The 22,830-nt window shown below is 56.3% G+C and overlaps 1 protein-coding gene across 6 annotated transcripts; it reads right to left on the bottom strand.

Annotated features, from left to right (window-relative positions):
* Window positions 1-5,615: 5,615 nt before the first annotated feature.
* On the bottom strand, window positions 5,616-22,625 carry MAP4K2 (mitogen-activated protein kinase kinase kinase kinase 2). 6 transcript variants are annotated; one of them, XM_033207264.1, is made up of 32 exons: window positions 22,411-22,612; window positions 22,235-22,292; window positions 21,913-22,003; window positions 21,768-21,832; window positions 21,387-21,442; window positions 21,032-21,079; window positions 20,902-20,944; window positions 20,434-20,506; window positions 20,223-20,354; window positions 20,087-20,149; window positions 19,641-19,722; window positions 19,428-19,535; window positions 18,957-19,035; window positions 18,770-18,828; window positions 18,160-18,203; window positions 16,690-16,728; window positions 16,567-16,600; window positions 16,340-16,445; window positions 16,169-16,233; window positions 16,048-16,089; window positions 15,875-15,959; window positions 15,700-15,779; window positions 15,560-15,620; window positions 15,340-15,457; window positions 9,484-9,542; window positions 9,293-9,396; window positions 9,030-9,207; window positions 6,913-6,981; window positions 6,707-6,793; window positions 6,408-6,478; window positions 6,249-6,304; window positions 5,657-6,143 (listed from the first exon to the last, which is right to left on the bottom strand). In XM_033207264.1, exons 1-32 carry the CDS (start codon window positions 22,504-22,506, stop codon window positions 6,056-6,058), a joined length of 2,439 nt encoding a protein of 812 aa, XP_033063155.1. In that variant the 5' UTR covers window positions 22,507-22,612; the 3' UTR covers window positions 5,657-6,055. The 6 variants fall into 6 exon arrangements, with proteins under 6 accessions (XP_033063152.1, XP_033063153.1, XP_033063158.1 ...); XM_033207263.1 differs by having other exon boundaries at window positions 5,671-6,143; window positions 16,169-16,257; window positions 22,411-22,541; XM_033207261.1 differs by having other exon boundaries at window positions 5,616-6,143; window positions 9,293-9,542; window positions 16,169-16,257; window positions 22,411-22,625.
* Between the last annotated feature and the right edge of the window lie 205 nt (window positions 22,626-22,830).

Below are 22,830 nucleotides of genomic sequence, written 5' to 3'. Positions count from 1 at the left end.
GGCAGTGAGTGGAGATGGCACCACTGCACTCCAACCTGGGTGACAGAATGAGACCTCATCTCAAAAAAAAAAAAAAAAATGGCTGGGTATGGTAGCTCACACCTGTAATCGCAACACTTTTGGAGGCCAAGGCAGGCAAATCACTTGAGACCACGAGTTCAAAACCAGCCTGACCAACATGGTGAAACCCCATCTCTACTAAAAAGACAAAAATTAGCTGGTTGTGCTGGTGCACACCTGTAGTCCTACCTACTCAGGAGGCTGAGGCAGGAGAATCAGTTGAACCTGGGAGGCAGAGGTTGCAGTGAGCCGAGATCGTACCACTACAGTCAGGGCGACAGAGCAAGACTCCCATCTCAAAATAAAAAGATGCGGCCGGGCACGGTGGCTTACACCTGTAATCCCAGCACTTTGGGAGGCCGAGGCAGGCAGATCACCTGAGGTCAGGAGTTCAAGACCAGCCTGCCCAATATGGTGAAACCCCATCTCTACTCAAAATACAAAAATTAGCCGGGCGTGCTTGTAATCCCAGTTACTCCGGCGGCTGAGGCAGGAGAATCACTTGAACCCAGGAGGCGGAGGTTTCAGTGAGCCAAGATCAGGCCACAGCACTCCAGCCTAGGTGACAGAGTGAGACTCCGTCTCAAAAAAAAAAATTTAAACACTTACCTATGACTCAGTCCTTCCACTCCAAAGTATTTACCCACAAGAAATGATAGAGTATATCCAACAAAGACAGGTACATGAATGTTCATAGCAGCTTTATTTGTAATAGTTCAAAACTGGACATGGTCCAAATGTCCATCAACAGATGAATAGCTAAGCAAACTGGTGCATCCAAACAATGGAATACTACTTGGCAATAAAAAGGAATAAACTATTAATACGTGCAACAGGGATGACTCGCAAATCCTTATGCTCAGCTAAGCAAGAAGCCAGATAAAACACAAATACATACTGTGTGATTCTATTTACATACATTCTAGAAAGTGCAGATTAACCTGTAGTGACAGAAAGCAGCACAGTTGTTACTTGGGGATGGGAGGCAAGAAGCAGGAGGGTGGGCTTACCAAGGGCATGGGAAACGTTCCAGAGCGAAGGGGATGGTGGTTATCTTGATTGTGGAAATGGTTTCACGGGTGTACACGTATGTCAAAAGTCATCACGCACACATTTTTTTTTTTTTTTTTTTTGAGGCAGAGTCTCGCTCTGTCGCCCGGACTGGAGTGCAGTGGCCGGATCTCAGCTCACTGCAAGCTCCACCTCCCGGGTTTACACCATTCTCCTGCCTCAGCCTCCCAAGTAGCTGGGACTACAGGCGCCCGCCACCTCGCCCGGCTAGTTTTTGTATTTTTAGTAGAGACGGGGTTTCACTGTGTTAGCCAGGATGGTCTCGATCTCCTGACCTCGCACGCACACATTTTTATATGCAGCTTATTGTATGCCAATTATGCCTCAATAAAACTGTCTTTCAACAATACACACTAGAAGGCAGCAACTGCAAGGCAGCAGCTCCAGGGTTCTGTGCAGGACACTGCAGTGATTCCTCTCCGTTCATTTTCATCATCTAGTGATTCCTCTCCGTTCATTTTCATCATCTAGTGATTCCTCTCCGTTCATTTTCATCATCTAGTGATTCCTCTCCGTTCATTTTCATCATCTAGAGAAGCATCCTCTTCATTTTTGGTTTTGTCTTTCAAGCGAGTTCTATTTTTTCAAGTGTTTACTTTTAAATATTTTTTTAAAATTTTTTTCGTTTTGTTTTGTTTTTTTTTCAAGACAGGGACTCACTCTGTCACCCAGGCTGGAGTGCAGTGGCAAGTTCATAGCCCACTGCAGCCTTGAACTCCTAGGCTCAAGCAATCCTCCTACCTTAGCCTCCAGAGTAGCTGGGACTGCAGGCGAGTGCCACCATGCCCAGCTAATTTTTGTATTTTTTGTAGAGACAGGGTTTCATCATGTTGCCCAGGCTGGTCTAGAACTCCTGGGCTCAAGTGATCTGCCTACCTCAGCTTCACAAAGTGCTGGGATTACAGACATGAACCACCATGTCCAAACTAAAATTTTATGACCTAATATTTGATACATACAAAAGGATGTGTGGCACCTTAACGTGAGTTAGGAACTGAGTTATAACTTAAATATCCATGAACTTACCACCAAACCTGAGAGCTGTGATATTATCAATACATTTACAAATTCCTGGGCTCTTGCCTTATCCCATCCCACACTCCTCTCAGGGACCACCATCTCAGATTTTGTGCTTTTCCTTCCCTTGATTTTTTAATAGGGTTGTATGTTGGGCGTGTATTGCTAAACAATAGATGGTTTCATTTTGTTTTTGAGCTTTATAAAATGCTATCGTACTGTGCATAAAGTGCTGTTTTAATTTACCTCTAAGATTCATCTATGTTATTGCATTATGTCCGTTACAGTATTTCTGATCCTCCTGAACCCTGCAGTTGGCTTTGGATATGGTAAACCTAAGGAAAGTAAAGCTCAGTGAGGTGGGGTGGCTCACCCAGTCCAAGGGCAGATTGCAGGGACCCCTCTTCACCACATCTTGTCCATTCCCTTACTCGTGAGGGTCTCCTGTGCACTGGCAGTGAGCAGGTGCTGGACATGCCACAGGGAACACAGCAGATCCTCCACCGTCCCCAAACACACATCATGGCGCTCCCCTTGACTTTCACCAGGACAACTCTGGGTACAGGCCAGTTATCTGAACATCCTGGGGGGCCCACATCCCTTCTACTTGTCCTCAAGAATGACTTAGAGTCTGGTCTGGCCCTCCCACAGGTTTTTGCCCATGGAGGGCAACTGGACAGCAGCTATCACCACAACAAATGCAGCCACCCCTGACTCATTAATGCTACTTCCAGGAACTTATCCTCTAGAAACGCTTGAATATGTACAGAGGGACACTGGCCTAAGAATATTTACTACAGCATTGTTTGTAATATAAAAATAGTAAAAACAACTCAAGTTTCCACCAATAGGGATCTCACTGCAGGTCATTAACATTTGTTATGGGAAACATACACAATGGAATACCACTAGCTGTAAAAATTTTTTTGGCCGGGCGCGGTGGCTCAAGCCTGTAATCCTAGCACTTTTGGGAGGCCGAGACAGGCGGATCACGAGGTCAAGAGATCGAGACCATCCTGGCTAACACGGTGAAACCCCGTCTCTCCTAAAAAAATATAAAAAACTAGCCGGGCAAGGTGGCGGCGCCTGTAGTCCCAGCTACTCGGGAGGCTGAGGCAGGAGAATGGCATGAACCCGGGAGGCGGAGCTTGCCGTGAGCTGAGATCCAGCCACTGCGTTCCAGCCTGGGCGACAGAGCGAGACTCCGTCTCAAAAAAAAAAAAAAATTTTTTTTTTTAAAGTGAGATCTTTGATAACGCAAAACTCTCCAGGATATATACATATTTTTTCGGGGTGCACATGATAATTTAATACATTCATATTCTCCAGGATATATATATATTTTTTTCTTTTTTTTTTTGAGACAGTCTCGCACTGTCGCCCGGCTGGAGTGCAGTGGCACATTCTAGGCTCACTGCAACCTCCGCCTCCCAGGTTCAAGTGATTCTCCTGCCTCAGCCTCCCAAGTAGCTGGGATTACAGGCACCCGCCACCATGCCCAGCTAGTTTTTTGTATTTTTAGTAGAGATGGGGTTTCACCATGTTGGCCAGGCTGATCGCGAACTCCTGACCTCGTGATTTGCCCACCTCGGTCTCATAAAGTGCTGGGATCACAGGTGTGAGCCACCACACCCGGCCCTCCAGGATATATTTTTAAAGGGCAAGGTCAGTACAATATGTGGAATATGTTAATACGTATATAAAATATTGCAAAGAATAAAATATACCAAACTGCTTAAATATGCAAAATACTTCTAGAAGGGTTCATAAGTAACTGGGACCAGGGTGGCTGGGGACAGGGGTAAGAGGGAGACTCTTCATATCTCTGCTGTATTTTTAAAAATATGTACCATGGGCAAAGGCTACCCATTTAAAAATACATAAATCAAATTTAAAGTGTTAGTCTCTCAGTGCATATTACCCGGCTTCTCGGCCTTTCTTTGCTCTTGGCCTGCCTTTGCTAGCAGCAAGCGTTTTTTTTTTTTTTTTTTTGAGACGGAGTCTTGCTCTGTCACCCAGGCTGGAGTGCAGTGGCCAGATGTCAGCTCACTGCAAGCTCCGCCTCCCGGGTTCACGCCATTCTCCTGCCTCAGCCTCCCGAGTAGCTGGGACTACAGGCACCCGCCACCTCGCCCGGCTAGTTTTTGTATTTTTAGTAGAGACGGGGTTTCACCGTGTTAGCCAGGATGGTCTCGATTTCCTGACCTCGTGATCCGCCCGTCTCGGCCTCCCAAAGTGCTGGGATTACAGGCTTGAGCCACCGCGCCCGGCCGCAGCAAGCGTTTTAAGGGAGGCCCCCACTTTGGCAGTTTACACTCTGCAGTCCAAACCCCCTTTCCAGACTGAATCTGAGGGCTGGGAAGATCCGCCACAAGGAGGCACTATCTGCTGCTGGCCGCTTGGTGGGTGGAAAGCCAGCCCTCCCCAGGGCGCCTTTGGTCAGGGCCTTTGCTGAGCAGGAGCTCACCTCCCTGTCCCCACTTACCCCACCCTGGTCCCAACATTCCTCCAAGAAATCTGGAAAATTGGAAGTTAGGAATTCACTTTGTATCCCTGTTACCACCGACCCCAATTTGGAAGGTGCTCCTCACCCTCCTTGGGGCTCACGGGAACATGGGTGTGAATGTCTGGTGTGAAGAGATGTGTTCCCTCCCCTGGGCTGGCTCCGCATTCCAGCCAAGAAACCCTCCCAGTCACTGGATGGAGTCAGAATAGTTGAAACTCTGCTGGAGGGTGGCTGAGGGGACAGTGTGACACCCTGGGAGCCACTGAGCCTACTCTCATGGCTGCCATCCACCTACCACGTCACTCCGCAAGTCTTTATTGCCGCCCACCAGATGCAAAGCCCTTACTCCAACACCTGCCTTGAATGTCAGGGGTGATGATGGGGCCTTTGCTCCAGCTGTTCCCCCCATCCTGCCCCACCTTCCCATCCCCCCCACTGTGGGCCCTCAAGGCCGCTCCCATCCTGCCTCCTGGGCTGCAGCTGCCCAAAGGCTCTGGTCAAGAGCGGCTTATCAGTTCCTGGAGCAAGAGGGGATGCCCGGCCCTGGGGTCCCTGGTGTTCAGAGCTGAGCAGACAGCCCCTGGGAGAATGACAGCATAAGCACAAGCTACAGGAGGATGGCCATGAACTCAAGATGCAGGCTCCCTCCCTGGGGGCTGGTCCGTTTCTGGTAGTGACCCCAGGGCCTGGCACTGAGGCAGGTGGGGCAAGGGTGCCCTGGATGAGAGTCCCTTTGTTGAGGCCCCCCATCTGCATGAGTCTTTGGGGTGCCAAACTACAACACAGCCCTCAAACTGCAAAGCTGAGGGTCAGTTCTGAGCAAGGGTACAGGGGAAGGCACAGTGCCCCTGGGAAGGCTGCTAGGGGCCATGGCCTCCTGTCACCTCTACCTGGCTTCTCCAAGGCCCTGCCCTTCTGTGGTGCCCACAGAAAGGTGTGTTGGAGGGAAGGAGGCGGGAGATAAAGTGGTTTCACTCCCCTGACCCAGAGGGACCAAAGGAGTAAAACAAACCAGCTTTAATACCAATATAGTTCTCTCTTCAATACCATGTTTCCCAGGACAAACGCAGGGGCAGGCTCTTGGCAGAAAGAGCAGCAAGGAAATGTGGAACAAAATGGAATGAATGGCCCAGGCCCAGGGCCCCTGCCTTGGGCACTAGGGACTCGGCTGCCTCAGGGAAGGGGGAGTGACAGCAGCTCCCCCAGTCCAGTTATTGCAGAGGCGTGGGAGGCTCCCCTCCCTCCCCAGGCCTGAAACATTTCTCAGGATTACTTCTGCCCTTCAGCCCCAGCAGGGCCAGGGCCTGGGCTCCTCTGGTCTGGGATGGGCCCCTTTGCCCAAAAGGGCCTGCAGCTAAGGCATGGGGTGGGGTGGGGAGCCCCTGGCCAGGGCCGCCGCTCTTAGTAGGTGCTCTGGTGGCCCGTGAGGATGTACAGGTTGCTGTGCGCCTGTGGGTTGTCAGTGGGGATGCTCTCCAGGATGATGTCTCTGGAGGAGAGAGGAGTAGGGGGCAGGGCGGGAGACACTTGGCACATCAGCCCCTTCTCTGGCCTCAGGGGCATCTGAAGGGGAGGCTGGGGTGCCACTGCCTACCTGTGGGCCCCAAGCACTCGGAATATCCTTGTTTCATCTGTGATCTCCTGGGTCACCTGAGAAGATGGGTGGGAAGCACTGAGGCCACTCCAGTAGGTCCTCTGCAAAGAGGTAGGGACCACGAGGCAGGGGACAGCCAGGTCCCTGGGCCCCACTCACCTCGTTGGTATCCAGGCTGCGGCCTTGCATCCCATGGCTCCAGAAGGCCAGCACACTGTCCTGCAGGCACACTACGGGGGCCGGGCCACCATCAGCCCTGCACCCGGCCTGGAGCCCCCTCAGCCACACCTGAGCCTGGGTCTGGGCCACAGGGGTCCTCACTGACCTCAGGTGACCAGCATGGCTCAGGAGAGGGCCTGGGGAATCTGCCTCCTCCTCCTACCGCCAGCCCCAAGTCCCTAAGCCACAGTGTGTTCCAGGCCAGGGAAAAGCCTGCACCCCACCTCTGGCTCACTCACCCACAGTCTCAATGGGGAAGTCAAAGGTCAGCTCAGGCGCCAGTGTGGCCGTGGGCTCGCCCTGCATGTTCACAATCCTCACGCAGCCTGCACAGGGAGGGGGCTGGTGGGTGGGGACAGGGAGGCTCCCTTCTGGGAAGGCAGACCCACGTGGTCCCCTCACCCCATACTCCCCTGCCCTAAGCCCTGCCCCCCAGGGCACTCACGTTCAAAGCTGACTAGGACTGTGTCCCTGTCCACCTGGATCACCTGCTGAGCCGAGCCTGGGATTCCCTCTGCAGGTACAGAAGAGAAACCGCCTGGCTGAGCCACCAGTCCCCCCAACCCCAAGGGGACACAGGAGCCCGGCTACAGAGAGCCCTTAGCCATGAGGGCTCATCAGCCTCACAACAGCCCTGTGGGGCTGGGAAACCTCATCTCCCTCCAGGGCTGGGAACTGAGGCTCTGAGAGGATGAGTGACCCATCCTGGGGCTCATGGGGAGTGGGGGAGGAGTCACGGGGAGCCACGGGAGGGCTCCAGATTTAGGGGGAGCAGGCCTCATGACCCAGTCACTGTGACCTGGTACACGTCACTTTACCTCTCGGAGCCTCCGTTTCCTCATAACACAGGCAAGACGGCACTGCCTTGAGAGGCTATCATGAGGATCAAGAATAAAATCCTGGGCTGGGCACAGTGGCTCACACCTGTAATCCCAGCACTGTGGGAGGCCGAAGCCGCAGATCACCTGAGATCAGGCGTTTGAGACCAGCCTGGCCAACATGGCGCAACCCCGTTTCTAATAATACAAAAAGTAGCTGGGCGTGGTGGCACATGCTTGTAATCCCAGCTCCTCGGGAGGCTGAGGCAAGAGGATCACTTGAACCCAGGAGGCAGAGGTTGCCGTGAGCCAACATTGTGCCATTGCACTCTAGCCTGGGTGACAGAGCAAGACTCTGCCTCAAAAATAAAAAAATAGGCCGGGCACGGTGGCTCAAGCCTGTAATCCCAGCACTTTGGGAGGCCGAGGCGGGTGGATCATGAGGTCAGGAGATCAAGACCATCCTGGCTAACACGGTGAAACCCCGTCTCTACTAGAAAATACAAAAAACTAGCTGGACGAGGTGGCGGGCGCCTGTAGTCCCAGCTACTCGGGAGGCTGAGGCAGGAGAATGGCGTAAACCCGGGAGGTGGAGGTTGCGGTGAGCTGAGATCCGGCCACTGCACTCCAGCCTGGGCGACAGAGCGAGACTCCGTCTCAATCAATCAATCAATCAATCAATCAATACAATAGGCCGGGCGCGGTGGCTCAAGCCTGTAATCCCAGCACTTTGGGAGGCCGAGACGGGCGGATCACGAGGTCAGGAGATCGAGACCATCCTGGCTAACACGGTGAAACCCCGTCTCTACTAAAAAATACAAAAAACTAGCCGGGCGAGGTGGCGGGCGCCTGTAGTCCCAGCTACTGGGGAGGCTGAGGCAGGAGAATGGCGTAAACCCGGGAGGCGGAGCTTGCAGTGAGCTGAGATCCGGCCACTGCACTCCAGCCTGGGCGACAGCGAGACTCCATCTCAAAAAAAATAAATAAAATAAAATAAATAAATAAAATAGAATAAATAAAGAATAAAATCCTGTGTGTGAGACCCCTGGCTCAGGGCCTGGCACCAGGTGCCTTAACCACGTGCGCCCTCCCTTCTCCCTTATCCATCATTGCTCACTATCAGCTCGAGCTGCCACAACACCTGGAGTCCTGCTTCCTGGCTCAGAATGGGGCCTCTAGGCCCTGCCTTGCCAGATCTGCCCCTTCCCTGCAGCCCGGAGCAGTGTTGACTGTTTTTTGGTCTCACTCTGTCACCCAGGCTGGAGTACAGTGGCGTGAACATGGCTCACAGCCACCTCTGCCTCCCAGGCTCAAGTGATCCTCCCACCTCAGCCCAAGTAGCTGGGGCCACAGGCGTGCACCAACATGCCAAAGCTAATTTTTTTTGTAGAGTCAGGGTCTCAGCCTTGTCCAGGCTGGTCTCAAACTCACAAGCTCAAGGGCCCCCCCACCTTGGCCTCCCAAAATGCTGGGATTACAGGCGTGAGCCACCATGCCCGGCCTGGCCAGGATTTTCTTAGCTGCCAAGCCCTTTGGTCTAATGAACCCTTTTATGGAAGCCCAGGTGAGGCTCGTTGAAGGGAGGCTGTGGGCCCCAGACCCCATATGGCAGCCCTCAAGGTCTCTGTGGAGCCACCAGCTGTGGGGAGCCTAGTTTGGGAGCCTCAGCCCTCCCTCCCTGCCTCCCTCCCTCGGTCTCTCATGCACACACACCCACCCCCAGCAGCCTGGCCCTTCTGCTCACCAGGTGGGATGAGGATGTCAGGCGTCAGGCCAGCCTCCAGGGGCAGGACATGGAACAGGACGCGGCAGCCAGGCCCCTCAGGCCCCTCGGCCCCCACACACACCTGCGGCAACTCCTTCCCATCCAGCACCAGCGGCTCCAGCATCCCAGCTGGGCTGGGCAGGGGGCTGGAGAAGTTCTAGGGGGCAGCAGGGATGCTCAGGTCTCCATTTCTCCCCCCAGAGCTCTGAGGGTGCCCTGGGCCTCCCCCCACCGCCCCTCACCTTCAGCAGCAGGAACTTCTGCAGCGGCTCATACCACTGCAGCAGGAGCAAGCTGGTGGGCAGGGCGGCCAGCAGGAAGGTGGCACCAGTGTAGGGGTTCCGCACTGGCGGGGAGCAGGCAGTGGGCACCGGGCTAGGCCTGCACTGCCCCACACCAGGCCCTGCCCCACCCCACCCAGCCCACTTCTTACCCACACGACACTGCAAGCAGCCTTTGGTGTCAGGAATCTTGGTGGACAGAGCAAAGCGCCTGTAAGGGTGACAACCAGGGCCTGTGTCCGAGATGCCATCCATGGGCAAGGCCCCTGCAGAGTGCTGTGAGACAGGCACTATCATCTTCCCTCTTTACAAGTAAGACTGAGACTCAGAGACACAAAGTAACCTGTCCCAAGAATAGCTGGGAGGGGCGGAGGACCGGAAGCCAGTCTTCCGGCCTGCAGCCAGGACGGAGTGTCTCCATCCAGGCCAGGGCTTTGGGTCTCAGAATTGCTTCTAGCTCCGTGTGACTTCGGGCAAGCCACTTAACCTCTCCATGCCTCAGTTTCGTCATCTGTAGATTGGAGATAATGGTGGGGCCCACCCTAGAGGGTCACAGTGAAGGCTTCATGGGTTAATACAGGGGAGGTGCTCTCGGCAGTGCTGGGAATCGTGTGCTCACAGAGGGCCAGCTCCTGTCATCACGTATTAGGACTTTCCACCTATTTTGAGTCACTGAAAATCCTTGTCAGGTAAAGGCAGGGTATAAATAAAGAAATGCCGGGCGCAGTGGCTCACACCTGTAATCCCAGCACTTCAGGAGGGCGAGGTGGGCAGATCACCTGAGGTCGGGAGTTAAGAGACCAGCCTGACCAACATGGAGAAAGCCTGTCTGTACTAAAAATACAAAATTAGCCAGGCGTGGTGGCGCATGCCTGTAATCCCAGCTACTTGGGAGGCTAAAGTAGGAGAATCACTTGAACCTAGGAGGCGGAGGTTGCAGTGAGCCAAGATCGTGCCATTGGACTCCAGCCCAGGCAACAAGAGCGAAACTCTGTCTCAAAAAAAAGAAAAGAAACGAAACGAATGAAGAAATGAGAGCGTGGAGGGGCTGGGGAGCATGCAGGCTCCAGCCCCACCAGGTTACACAGAGCGCCCACGGCCCATTTCACAGATGGGAAAACAGGCCTGGGGCAGTGAATAAACTTCAAAAGGCAAATGGCCTGCCCTCTGCTTCTCCAGCTGAGGCAACAGCCCTGTGGGGCCAGGGGGTGGCTCGCCTTGCTATCAGGGGAGAAGTAGTGAGGGACAGTCATCAGAGGGGCCCTTGTCTTGGCCACTGGGTGTCCCCTAATCCTCCAGGGGACCCTCTGAGCCTGTTTCTTCCTCTGGGGAATGGGGCTTCCTGTCAACAGCCCTGCCACCTCCACCCAGTGGCCTGGGTCCTGTTTGTACCCTCTGCCAGGACACGGAGGAAACTAATATCTGTCTCTCCCTGTCCCTGGTCCTCGTCCCTCCCTCTCCCCACATTCCTCCCACTCTCCTTCCCATCTGGTCTTTGGATGGGACAAAGGCATATATTTTGTATTTGTTTTTTCTCCAAACAACTCCAGTTCTCTGTTCTTTGCATTCAAAATGCTCACTGTGCCTCTGCCATTTCCTGAACACAGGCTCAAAGCTGCCTGTGACCTGTTGGGGCTCTGATGGGCCTGTATCCTGTAGGTCCTGGGCCAAAGCAGAGGCTCACTTGGGGACTGAGCTCAGGAAGCCCCAAGGCCACAGGGCTCCAGATGTGGTCCTGGAGTGAGCATGTTGTAGGAAGGGCCCTCCCGAGCTCCCCAGCTGTTGCAGCCACTGGCCTGGCCTCCCCTACCCTCTGCACCACCCACCTGGTCATGACAATGTCGGAGCCCATACCCCAGGGCCCCTCCCTTCAGAGCCCAGCCCCACCCCGCCATGGACTTACACAGGTCCCACTTGCACATCTAATAGGCATCTTCATGCAACAAAATTGAATTCAGCTCCCTCTGAAACTGCCTCACCTTCAACTGATGACAGCTCTATCCTTCCTGATACCCAGGCCAAAAACCTTGGAACCACCCTTGACTCCTCTTTCTCTTTCATCAGGAAATCCTACTGGCTCAACTTTCAAAAGAGAATCAGAATCTGACTGTTTTTCTCTTCTGTTTTTCTTTTTTTGAGATGGAGTCTTGCTCTGTTGCCCAGGCTGGAGTGCAGTGACACGATCTTGGCTCACTGCAACCTCCATCTCCTGGGTTCAAGCGGTTCTCCTGTCTTAGCCTCCCGAGTAGCTGGGATTATAGGCACCCGCTACCACGCCTGGCTAATTTTTGTATTTTTAGTAAAGATGGGGTTTCACTATGTTGGTCAGGCTGGTCTTGAACTCCTGACCTCAGATGATCCACCCACCTCAGTCTCCCAAAGTGCTGGGATTACAGGCGTGAGCCACCATGCCCAGACTCTCTCTCTCTTTTTTTTTTTTTTTTTTCTCCCCTGCGATAGGATCTAGCTCCATCACCCAGGCTGGAGGGCAATGGTGCAATCTTGGCTCACTGCAACCTCTGCCTCCCAAGCTCAAGGGATCCTCCCACTTCAGCCTTCCGAGTAGCTGGGACCATAGGCATGCCACCACACCCGACTAATTTTTGTATTTTTTATAAAGACTGGGGGGGTCCCTATGTTGCCAGGCTGGTCTCAAACTCCTGGGCTCAAGTGATCTGCTTGCTTTGGCCTCCCAAAGTGCTGGGATTACAGGCATGAACCACCATGCCTGGCCTCTGATCAATTTTTCACCCCCATCACTGCTACCCTGGCACAAGCTACCACCACCTCCTGCAGCCTCCTGACAGGACTCCAGCTTCCACCCTCACCCCCTTCGCTCTGTTCTCAACACAGCAGTTTGAGTGAGCTCCTGAAGATGATCTCAACCCATGTCACTGCTCCATAGTGGCCCCCGGGCTGCTCTGAGTCAAGCCAAAGGCTGCACTGTGGCCACGGGGCCCTCCCTGATCATCTCCCTCTCCCTCATTCTGGCCACAATGACTTCCTTGTTGTTCCTCAAACAGGCCAGGCCCACTCCTGCCACCAGACCTTTGCCCTGGCCATCCCCTCGGTCTAGGATACCCTTCCGCAGGTATCCACAGTGCTTGTGCCATCACCTCCTCTAAGTCTTTGCTCAACCAACACTTTTTCAGCAAGGCTTTTCCTGACGCCCCTGTTGAAGGCTGTAGTCTGCGGTGAAAATGAAGACAGCAAGAGGAAAACAGAGCCAGGAAACGCACATGGGAGCCTGTGGTGCCACCGAAGCCTGGACACGGCCGAGCCTGAAGCAAACCCTGATCCTGGATTTTCAGTTCCATGAGTTGTTAAATTCTCTTTTGTGCTTAAGCTAGTGACTTGCATCACCTACAAGAGAAAGAATCCCAGCCGGGCGCGGTGGCTCAACCCTGTAATCCCAGCACTTTGGGAGGCCGAGGCAGGCAGATCACTTGAGGTCAGGAGTTTGAGACCAGCCTGGCCAACATGGTGAAACCCCGTCTCTACTAAAAATACAGAAATTAGTTGGGTGTGGTGGTGGGCGCCTGTAATCCCAGCACTTCATGGGGCTGAAGCAGGAGAATCAGGAGAATCGCTTGAACCTGGGAGGCGGAGGTTGCAGTGAGCCGAGAATGCGCCACCGCACTTCAGTTTGGGTGACAGAGTGCGACTCTGTCTCAAAAAAGAGAGAGAGAAAGAATCCTGATCGACATACAGAGGGATCCCTTTAAAATTCTAGGCCAGCATCTAAGGCAGAAAGGCAGGGCTCTGCCACCAGCGTGGTGCAGCTTCCTCCTGGGCTGCTTTGCCTCCTCCCTCAGGTGGACTTTTTTTTTTTTTTGAGAAGAGAGTCTTGCTCTGTCGCCCAGGCTGGAGTGCAATGGTGCGATCTCGGCTCACTGCAACCTCTGCCTCCCAGGTTCAAGCGATTCTCCTGCCTCAGCCTTCCAAGTAGCTGGGATTACAGACACCCGCCATCATGCCCCGCTAATTATGGTATTTTTAGTAGGGATGGGGTTTCACCATGTTGACCAGGCTGGTCTCGAACTCCTGACTCAATTGATCTACCCGCCTTGGCCTCCCAAAGTGCTGGAATTACAGGCGTGAGCCACTGGGCCTGGCCCCCAGGCAAACCCTCACACCTCCCCAGCTCACCAGGCTGCCCCACCCCAACACATACTAACACATACTTGCTCTTCCCCTGCCTGGAATGTCATTCCCTACCTCATCTGCCTAGAACCCTGACACACTTTCAAACCTCCCAAGCTTGCCCCGTCTCTGAGGTCTCTCCACCCCTCCCAGCTCTCCCTCTAACTGGACCTCAGTACCAGGTGCTAACCATCCACATTTCTCTTTTTCTTTTTCTTTTTTTTTTTTTGAGACAAGGTCTTGCTCTGTTGCCCAGGCTTCAGTGCAGTGGTACGATCGCCATCATAGTTCATTTCAACTTCAACCTCAACCTCCTGGGCTCAAGCAATCCTCCCTCCCGCCTCAGCCTCCTGAATGGCTGGGACCACCAGCACACAATGCCATGCCCAGGCCACCACGCTCAGCTAATTTTTTTCTTTTCTTTTTTTTTTTTTTTGAGACGGAGTCTCACTCTGTCACCCTGGCTGGAGTGTAGTGGCGCCATCTCCACTCACTGCAACCTCTGCCTCTAGGGTTCAAGCGATTCTCCTGCCTCAGCCTCCCGAGTAGCTGGGACTACAGGCACACACCACTACGCTCAGCTAATTTTTGTATTTTCAGTAGAGACGGGGTTTCACCATATTGGCCAGGCTGGTCTCGAACTCCCGACCTCATGATCCGCCCACCTCAGCCTCCCAAAATGCCAGGATTATAGGCGTGAACCACTGCGCCCAGCCCCATTTTTTGATTTTTTCTTTTCTTTTGTGAGACAAAGCCTCGCTGTCGGCCAGGCTGGAGCGCGGTGGCGTGATCTCGGCTCACTGCAACCACTGCCTCTCGGGTTCAAGCGATTCTCTTGCCTCAGCCTCCGGAGTAGCTGGGACTACAGGCATGTGCCACCACGTCCAGCTAATTTTTTTTGTATTTTTAGTAGAGACGGGGTTTCACCATATTAGTCAGGATGGTCTCAATCTCCTGACCTCGTGATCCACCCGCCTCAGCCTCCCAAAGTGCTGGGATTACAGGCATGAGCCACCCCACCCGGCCTTTTTTGATTTTTTGTAGAGACAAGGTCTCCCTGTTTTCAGGCTGATCTCAAACACGTGGCCTCAAATAATCCTGCCTCAGATTGCAGGATTGGGATTACAGGCGTAAGCCACCACACCCAGCCCCACTGTTTCTTGAAAGCAAGGACTCACCCATCTCCCCCGTTTCTTTTTTTTTTTTTTTTTTTTTTTTGAGACAGAGTCTTGCTCTGTCGCCCGGGCTGGAGTGCAGTGGCCGGATCTCAGCTCACTGCAAGCTCCGCCTCCTGGGTTTACGCCATTCTCCTGCCTCAGCCTCCCAAGTAGCTGGGACTACAGGCGCCCGCCACCTCGCCCGGCTAGTTTTTTGTATTTTTTTAGTAGAGACGGGGTTTCACCGTGTTCGCCAGGATGGTCTCGATCTCCTGACCTCGTGATCCGCCCGTCTCAGCCTCCCAAAGTGCTGGGATTACAGGCTTGAGCCACCGCGCCCGGCTAACTCTCCCCCGTTTCTTGAAAGCAAGGACTCATGGGATTATCCATGTCCCAAAGCCCAGCACAGGGGCCAACATAGCGTAAGTGCTCAGTAAACGTTTGCTTAACTGTCAAGCCTCACATCCGAACAACCACAGCTCCCACAACTTGGAAAGCACTTTCACATCCACTATCTCCTTCTTGCCTCCCAACCAGCGGTGGGGAGGGTGGGAAGGCCATCAATTGTATTGACAGAGGAGGAAACGGCGCTCAGAGAGGCAGAGTAACATGTCTAAGATTGCTGCAATCCCAGGAACTGGCAAGGCCATGTTCCAGCCCCTCCCTGCCCCTCTGCCTCCCACTCCCTGCAAGCCCAAGATCCCTGACCTGGGGATGATGCGCTGGGTGAGGCGGTTGGTGGGGATGGAGAGGGGAACCTGTTGCTGTAGCCTCCGCTGCTCAAACAGGCCTGGGAGGTCATGGGCCCAGATGTGCGTGGATTTCCCTGCAGAAAGGAGGAGAGGCTGGGCCTGGGGTGTTGGTGGGCAGGATGCTGAGGCGCTGGAGCCCCTGCGGGCCCTGCCTCCCTGCCTCTCCCACCTTGTACCTGAGAGTGACAGCAGCACGTTGTTCACGCAGTAGAGCCAGGAACAGCGATGTGAAATCAGCTGGAGGGGACAGAGGGACAGGCGGTCAACACCCCAGGTCCCCCAAGGCCTCTGCCCCCCACAGTCAGCCAGGCCTCACCTTCTCCAGCGTATCCTCATGCAGTTCATGCAGGTTGAGTGTGTAGATGCCTTCCTCGGCCCCCACCACCAGGAACTGGTCTGCCAGTTTGGGCATGAGGTCAGAGGTCAGACATGCCCCCTGGCCCAAGCTGAGGGATTCCTTGGGCTCCCACTTCCTCCCTGCCCCCGCCTACCCCGAGTAACAGGGTGAATCCAGGTGACAGCAGCGTGGATCCGCAGGGGGCAGCCGTTGAAGACCTTGGAGAAGCAGGCGCCCATCTGCGAAGGAGGCAAGAGGCTGGCGAGGGAGTGCAGGGGTGGTGGGTGGCGGGGCTGTGGGACTGCAGGGCTTGGGGCAAACACTTACGTGCACCTTGGGGGTTGGGGGGAGCCCGTGGCAGGACGACCTCTGGGAGGGAGGGAAGGAGTCAGGGCTGATGTGACAGCTGTAGCCACCCGTCTCCCCACCCCCCGTAGCACCCTCTCACCTCAGGATCCTCCCGCTGCTTCATGGTGGCCCAGGCCATGGGCAGCAGTGGGGCGCTGTTGGGGCCTGAAGGAGGTGGGGGCAGGGTTCCTGCAGGCACAGGCATGCTGCAATTTCCTGCTGCAGCTCCCACCCTGGGGCTGCCTCCTGGTCTCCCAAGCCTGGGACTCACCTGGGGGACTGGACAGAGGCTCCTCTGCTGGAGGCTCAGTCGGGAGTGGCCCTAGGAACGGGGCCCGCTTGATGGTTCCCATGGCATCTTCTGGGGAGTCCAGCTCCTGGTAGGAGGGGCAGGGCCCAGCCCGGCCATGACCAGGTTGGCCTGTAACCGTGTCCCACTCCCAATCGTACCCTCTGCAGTGGCCTGGATCCCAGCTCCAGCCTCCCTCCATGTGGCACCTGGAATTCTGTGGCTGACCGAATGGTCAGGCTCCTGTGGGAGGGAGATGAGGCATGAGGCATGGTGTGACTGGCACCGAGGCCATCCACCCCTTACCCCTCCCCCAGGTCCACACCCCTCACCTTTCCTCCAGGGCCTCCTGGACTGACTGCAGCAGGCTCCTGGGCAGTGGGGCAGAGGGGTCAGAGGTCAGCCTTTTTTTTTTTTTTTTTTGAGACAGAGTTTTGCTCTTATCACCCAGGCTGGAGTGCAATGGCAAGATCTCAGTTCACTGCAACCTCTGCCTCCCAAATTCTCCTGCCTCAGCCTCCCGAGTAACTGGGATTACAGGCATGGGCCACCATGCCCAGCTAACTTTTGTTTATTTATTTGAGATGGAGTCTTGCTCTGTTGCCCAGGCTGGAGTGCAGTGGCGCAGTCTCAGCTCACTGCAACCTCCACCTCCTGGGTTCAAGTGATTCTCCTGCCTTAGCTTCCTAAGTAGCTGGGATTACAGGCATGTGCCACCACACCAGCTAATTTTTTGTATTTTTACTAGAGAGAGGCTTTCACCATGTTGGCCAGGCTGGTCTCAAACTCCTGACCTTGTGATCCGCCCACCTTGGCCTACCAAAGTGCTGGGATTACAGGCGTAAGCCACCGCAGCCAGCCTAATTTTTTTTTTTTTAGACGGAGTCTCGCTCTGTTGCCCAGGCTGGAGTGCAGTGGCCAGATCTCAGCTCGCTGCAAGCTCCGCCTCCCGGGTTTACGCCATTCTCCTGCCTCAGCCTCCCGAGTAGCTGGGACTACAGGCGCCCGCCACCTTGCCCAGCTAGTTTTTTTTGTATTTTTTAGTAGAGACGGGGTTTCACCATGTTAGCCAGGATGGTCTCGATCTCTTGACCTCGTGATCCGCCCGTCTCGGCCTCCCAAAGTGCTGGGATTACAGGCTTGAACCACCGCGCCCGGCCCTAATTTTTGTATTTTAAGTAGAGATGGGGTTTCACCATGTTGGCAGAGCTGGTCTCAAACGCCTGACCTCAGGTGATCCACCCACCTCAGCCTCCCAAAGTGCTGGGATTACAGGCATGAGCCACCGTGCCCAGCCTAATTTTTTTTTTTTTTTTTTTTTTTTTCTGAGATGGAGTCTCGCTCTGTCACCCAGGCTGGAGTGCTGTGGCCAGATCTCAGCTCACTGCAAGCTCCACCTCCCGGGTTCACGCCATTCTTTTGCCTCAGCCTCCCGCGTAGCTGGGACTACAGGCGCCGCCACCTCGCCCGGCTAGTTTTTTGTAGTTTTTAGTAGAGACGAGGTTTCACCATGTTAGCCAGGATGGTCTCGATCTCCTGACCTCGTGATCCGCCCGTCTCAGCCTCCCAAAGTGCTGGGATTACAAGCTTGAGCCCCCGCGCCCGGCTAATTTTTGTATTTTAAGTAGAGATGGGGTTTCACCACATTGGCAAAGCTGGTCTCAAACTCCTGACCTCAGGCGATCCACCCACCTCAGCCTCCTAAAGTGCTAGGATTATGGGCGTAAGCCACCGTGCCGGGTCAGAGGTCAGTCTTTCTGCCGCCCCTGCCACCCCCTGCAGCTTCCCCATCCCTCACTTACCCACTGAGCTCTTCCTTTCCCAGTAGTGTCCACTCTTCCTCCCACTGGGGGAAACCGAGGTAGCGAACAGGGAAGAAGCGGAGATAGACACGATGTGAGAGGGCGGTCAAGAGATTCAGGAGAGGAAAGACAGACAGGGAAGGTGAGATGGAAACACGCAGGAGATGAGAGACACAGATAATGGAAGGCAGAGCTAAAGACTGTGAAAGGACAACAGACAGCAAAGGAGGAAGAGACAGGCTGGGGGGTGAGGAGAGACAGTGACAGAACCGGTGAGGGCAGAGACAGGGAGTCAGATCACCGGGGACACACAGGTGGGAAAACGAGGCTGAGCAGGGTAGGGTGGGGGCTCGGGCACATGACGGCCTCCTTTTGGGAAAGGCAGGGTCTCTGTGCTACCTTCCAGCCACCTACCTAAAAGAACTTGGCCCAGGTAGGAGCCCCTAGCCCTCCAAGTCCCTGGATAGGACAGGCTTGCTCGGACAGCCCAAGGTCCAAGGCCCGAGGTCACCCAGCTTCAAATTTCCTTTGATTTGAGCTGTTCGGCCTCCATCTGACCTCCCTGCCCCACCTCTGGGCACCACCTTCCCCTCAAGGCCTGCCTGCTCACCGGCTCATTCAGTGGGTCAGTTTCCTTCCTGCGTGGGGCGCCAAATTTCACCTGGTGAACTGGGGGGCCCAGAGTACAGGGGTTAAGGAGCTGGAGTCTCCGGATGGACCCCCTACTCTCACACCAAATCCGTGCGCACACAGGCCCCCCAAAATCTGCACACTCACAGCCCCTGCTGCAGACTCACACTGGATCTCCGAAGGGGTCCTCTCGGCCGGGCCGTGCTGCCCCCGGGAGTGAATGGTGTCTGGAAACATGTCATAGGTCTAAGGAAAAACAGAAATAGTGTGGACACACCTGCCACACGCCTCATGCCAGGGCTGCTCTAGGAGCTTCACACGCACCAGCGCGTTTTGCTTTCATGACAGCCCTCTGGGACTATCGTGAAATAAAATGGAACCCCACTTCACAGATAAGAGACCCCACACAGACAGGTGCCAAAGATCATACAGAAAGCAAGAAAATGGCACAGTCATGGTCATGGTCAGCTTGGGCTCAAGGACAGGGACCTATCAAGGGGGGTGGTACAGGGAGCAAAACTCAGCATGGCAGAGACTCCCCAAGCTGGAATGGTGCCACTGAAACCTCCACCAACACCGCCCTTGGGTTCCTCCTAAGCGGACCTGCCCGAGACTCACTTTCCAGCCCCCTCACCTACCTCCAGCTCACAGTCCTCAGGGGAGGGGGTCCCTAGATGAGGGTCACTGGCTTTGTCCAGCAGCTGTGTGAGGAGGGCCCGAGGGAGCTGCTGGGTTGTGAACGGGTGCTGGAAAGTCGGAGAGGGAGGTGATCAGGTTGGCCCCTGATCCAGGGCCCTGCTTCTGAGCACTGGGCCCCTCTCCCGGCCCCTCTCCCGGCCCCTGCCTCCCACCTGCAGAAGCTTCTCTGCTGTCGGCCTCTTCTTGGGATTCTTGGTCAGGGCCAATTTGAGGAAGTGGTGGAAATTCTGGGTCCTAGTGGGCACAAGAGCCCCCCAGATCCAGGCTAGCCCTCGTGCAGGGTGTCCTGCCAGCCGCCCCATCCCGCTCCAGTGGTATCTGCTGGGGCCGCCCAGGAAGGAGCCAGCTGAGGCCAAGGGCCACTGGCCGAGCAACGCTGCCTTGAGACACAGCGGCTCTTCCACCAACCGTCTGCCCTTCTTTCCTGACCACGCTGGGTCTTCAGCCCACAGAAGGACCAGGCCCCTCACTCAGATGGTCTGTAGTGGCTCAGAGAGGACAGGGCTCTTGGGGGTGCCCCCCGGGAGCTGGCAGAGGCTCCTTGTCCACTACGGGGCTGACAGAAAAGGGGGTCCCGGCAGCAGGGTGCGGCCCTTACCAGCGAGTCTTATCTCTCAGTTTAGGCGGCTGGAAGCTGCTCTTCGACATGAGCATCAGGGCCCTGTGGAGGGCGCAAGGTCAGGGGCCACGGGCAGCAGCTCAAGGGTCAGGTGAGGGGCAAGTGTTGGGCTGACCTCATGGGGTGCAGGTGAAACAGAGGGGGCTGCAGCTCGCCCAGCTCAATGGCGGTGATGCCCAGGGCCCAGACGTCACATAGCTCGTTGTAGCCACCTTTGCGCTCCACGGCAGCCACCTCTGGAGCCATCCTAGAGGTGGGGTCAGAGATGGGATGGCCGGGTGCCCCCTTCCGTGGCCCCTGCCCCTCTGCCCTAGGCGCAGCCTCACCAGTAGGGAGTCCCAATGAAAGACCTCCTCTTGGCCACAGACGCTGTCAGCTCACCTGACACCCCAAAGTCAGCTGTGGGAGAAACAGCCACTCTCACCAGCCCTCTGGCTGCCACTCACCCTCCCACGCCCAGGGCTCTGGCTCCGGCTGCACCTGGCAGGGCTCAAATGGGCAGGTGGCCCCGCTTGGTCACAGCTGCCGTAGGCCCTAGGCAAGACCAGGTCCCTCTCCTGAGAGGCATCAACCACCCTCTATCCCTGACGGAGTGTCTGGTCCCATGTCAACTCCATGCGGACCCAACCTCCTCCATTTTCCAGCAGGGAGAGAGTACCATTCCATCTTCTAAGCAGGGAAACTGAGACTCAAGTGGCAAAGTGACTCGCCCAGTGACACCCAACTCTTGAGTCCAGGGTAGCCAGGGAGGGTCCACAGAACCCTCACCCTGATCGTGTCCCCAGGGTACTGACCCAGCTTGACATCTCCCTGGAGAGTGAGGAGAAGGTTGGCTCCCTGTGGGAATGGAGGAGAGAGAATCCCGTCTGGTGCCCCCAAGGGCCTCCTCCTCCCTCCCAGGAATGCCCTCAGCCAGGCACCTACCTTGATGTCTCTGTGGATCTTCCCCTGAGAATGCAGGTGGTGGAGCCCCTGGGGACAAAAAGGAGTCCCTGAGAGCAGCCACCCAGCACTGTCCCACCTCCCCCAAACCCCCTCTCAGGACTGGGGCCCCCCACCCAGGCTGCTGCTTCCTCCCCTCTCCCCAAACAGGAAGTGACTGAGCCAAGAGGGAAATGGGCTGCTTCCGGCAACAGGGCTGGGGCCCCTCTTCCCCAGGACCTGGCCCCTCGGGCCAGCCCCACCGGAGGCACTCCACCCGCCTCCCTGCTGGTCATCTGGGCTCCCAGCCCACAGCTTCTGGAGACGAGAGGTATGGGCACCTCACAGGCCCAGCTACCTTCAGAGCCTCTCGGCAGACGTAGGCAATCTGCCGCTCCTCCAGGGGCCCGGTGGCTGAAAGGAAAAGGGAGAGGCTGGCCTGGGGGGCCAGGGTCATGCCTACCCTCCCAGGCTACCCTGTGTGACCTCCCAGGCTACCCTGTGTAAGAAAAGCAGCAGGCACTGTTAAGTGAAAACCGTGTTGGCCACATCCCCTCCCAACTTAGTGTAGGATACTGAACCCAGAGATGGACAGCATTTCTCTCAAGGTCACACAGCCAGGCAGGAGTGGAGAGGCACCCCAGTCCAGGGCCCAGAGTTCCCCTCCGGTACCCCAATGGGGTGGGGGTGGGGGTGGGGGAAGGCTGGGGCCTGCTGGGGCCTGGAGCCCTGGCCTCACCATGGTAAATCTCCTGCAGGGAGCCCCCTCCGCAGAACTCCATGCAGATCCACAAGCGGTCATTCCTAGTGGACAAAGAGCTGGGGTGGGCACACAGTAGGTCGCATGGGGGCTGCCTGGGGCCAGGAGGATAAGGCAGCCTCACCTGAGGTAGCTGCCAATGTAGGCCACCACATTGGGGTGACGGCACTCACGCAGGATGGTGATTTCCTGCTGGAGGGAGCTGATGTCGTCCCCTGGGAAGCACAAAGCATCATGGGGGGGCGCGCTGGGGTTGCCCTGACTCAGTGCCCCCATCTGCAAAATGGGCACAGAGTGCCTCCCTCCGGACCAGGCTGGTGCCAGGTGACAGCACCTCCTGGGGCACGCCTCTCAGGGGTCTCGAAAACGTCAACCCTCCGCCCGCACCCCGCAACCGCAGGCAATCTGCCCTCCCTCTGGCGCAGAGGCCCGACCCGGGCCCTCACCTGGGTCTAGCTTGACTATCTTCACGGCGGCCAGTTCGGACGTGACCGTGTCGCGGGCCTGCAGGGGCGGAGGGTGAAGCGGACAGGGGGGCGGGGCCGGGGGCTGGATCCCGCCGCGGGGTGCGGGGCTGGCACCCTCCTCCCGGCTCTCCCGCCCGTCCCGTCGCCCGGCGCACCTTGTAGACGTCGCCATAGGTCCCGGCCCCCACGCGCTGCAGCAGCTCGAAGCGGTCCCGCGGGTCCTGCAGCGACACATCCCGCAGCAGCGCCATGGCCCGGCGCCGGGCGGGCCGGCAGGCGGGCGGGCGCGAGCTGCGGAGCCGGCGCTGGGCAGCGCGGGGCGGGGCGGGGCGGGGCGGGGCGGGGCGGGCGCCCGTGGTTCTGAGGCCGCGGGGGCGGGGCCGGGGCCCGGGGGCGGGGCCGCGCCGGGGATGCCCCACCGCCCGGCCGGGAGGAGGCGCCCGCGGGACGGGCCCTTGGCGGCGCGGGGAAGCCCCAAGGCCGGGGTGGAGCCTAAGTCCTTCCGCCGCCACCGTTGCTCGGTGCTCGCGCTCCACAGGTAGGGAGCGCAAAGTCTTGGAAGCCAGAAGGCAGAG

The sequence above is a fragment of the Trachypithecus francoisi genome, unplaced genomic scaffold, assembly GCF_009764315.1.
Source record: "Trachypithecus francoisi isolate TF-2019V2 unplaced genomic scaffold, Tfra_2.0 Lachesis_group8, whole genome shotgun sequence".
Taxonomy (NCBI): Eukaryota; Metazoa; Chordata; class Mammalia; order Primates; family Cercopithecidae; genus Trachypithecus; species Trachypithecus francoisi.
This window is presented reverse-complemented; position numbering and strand designations above follow the sequence as displayed.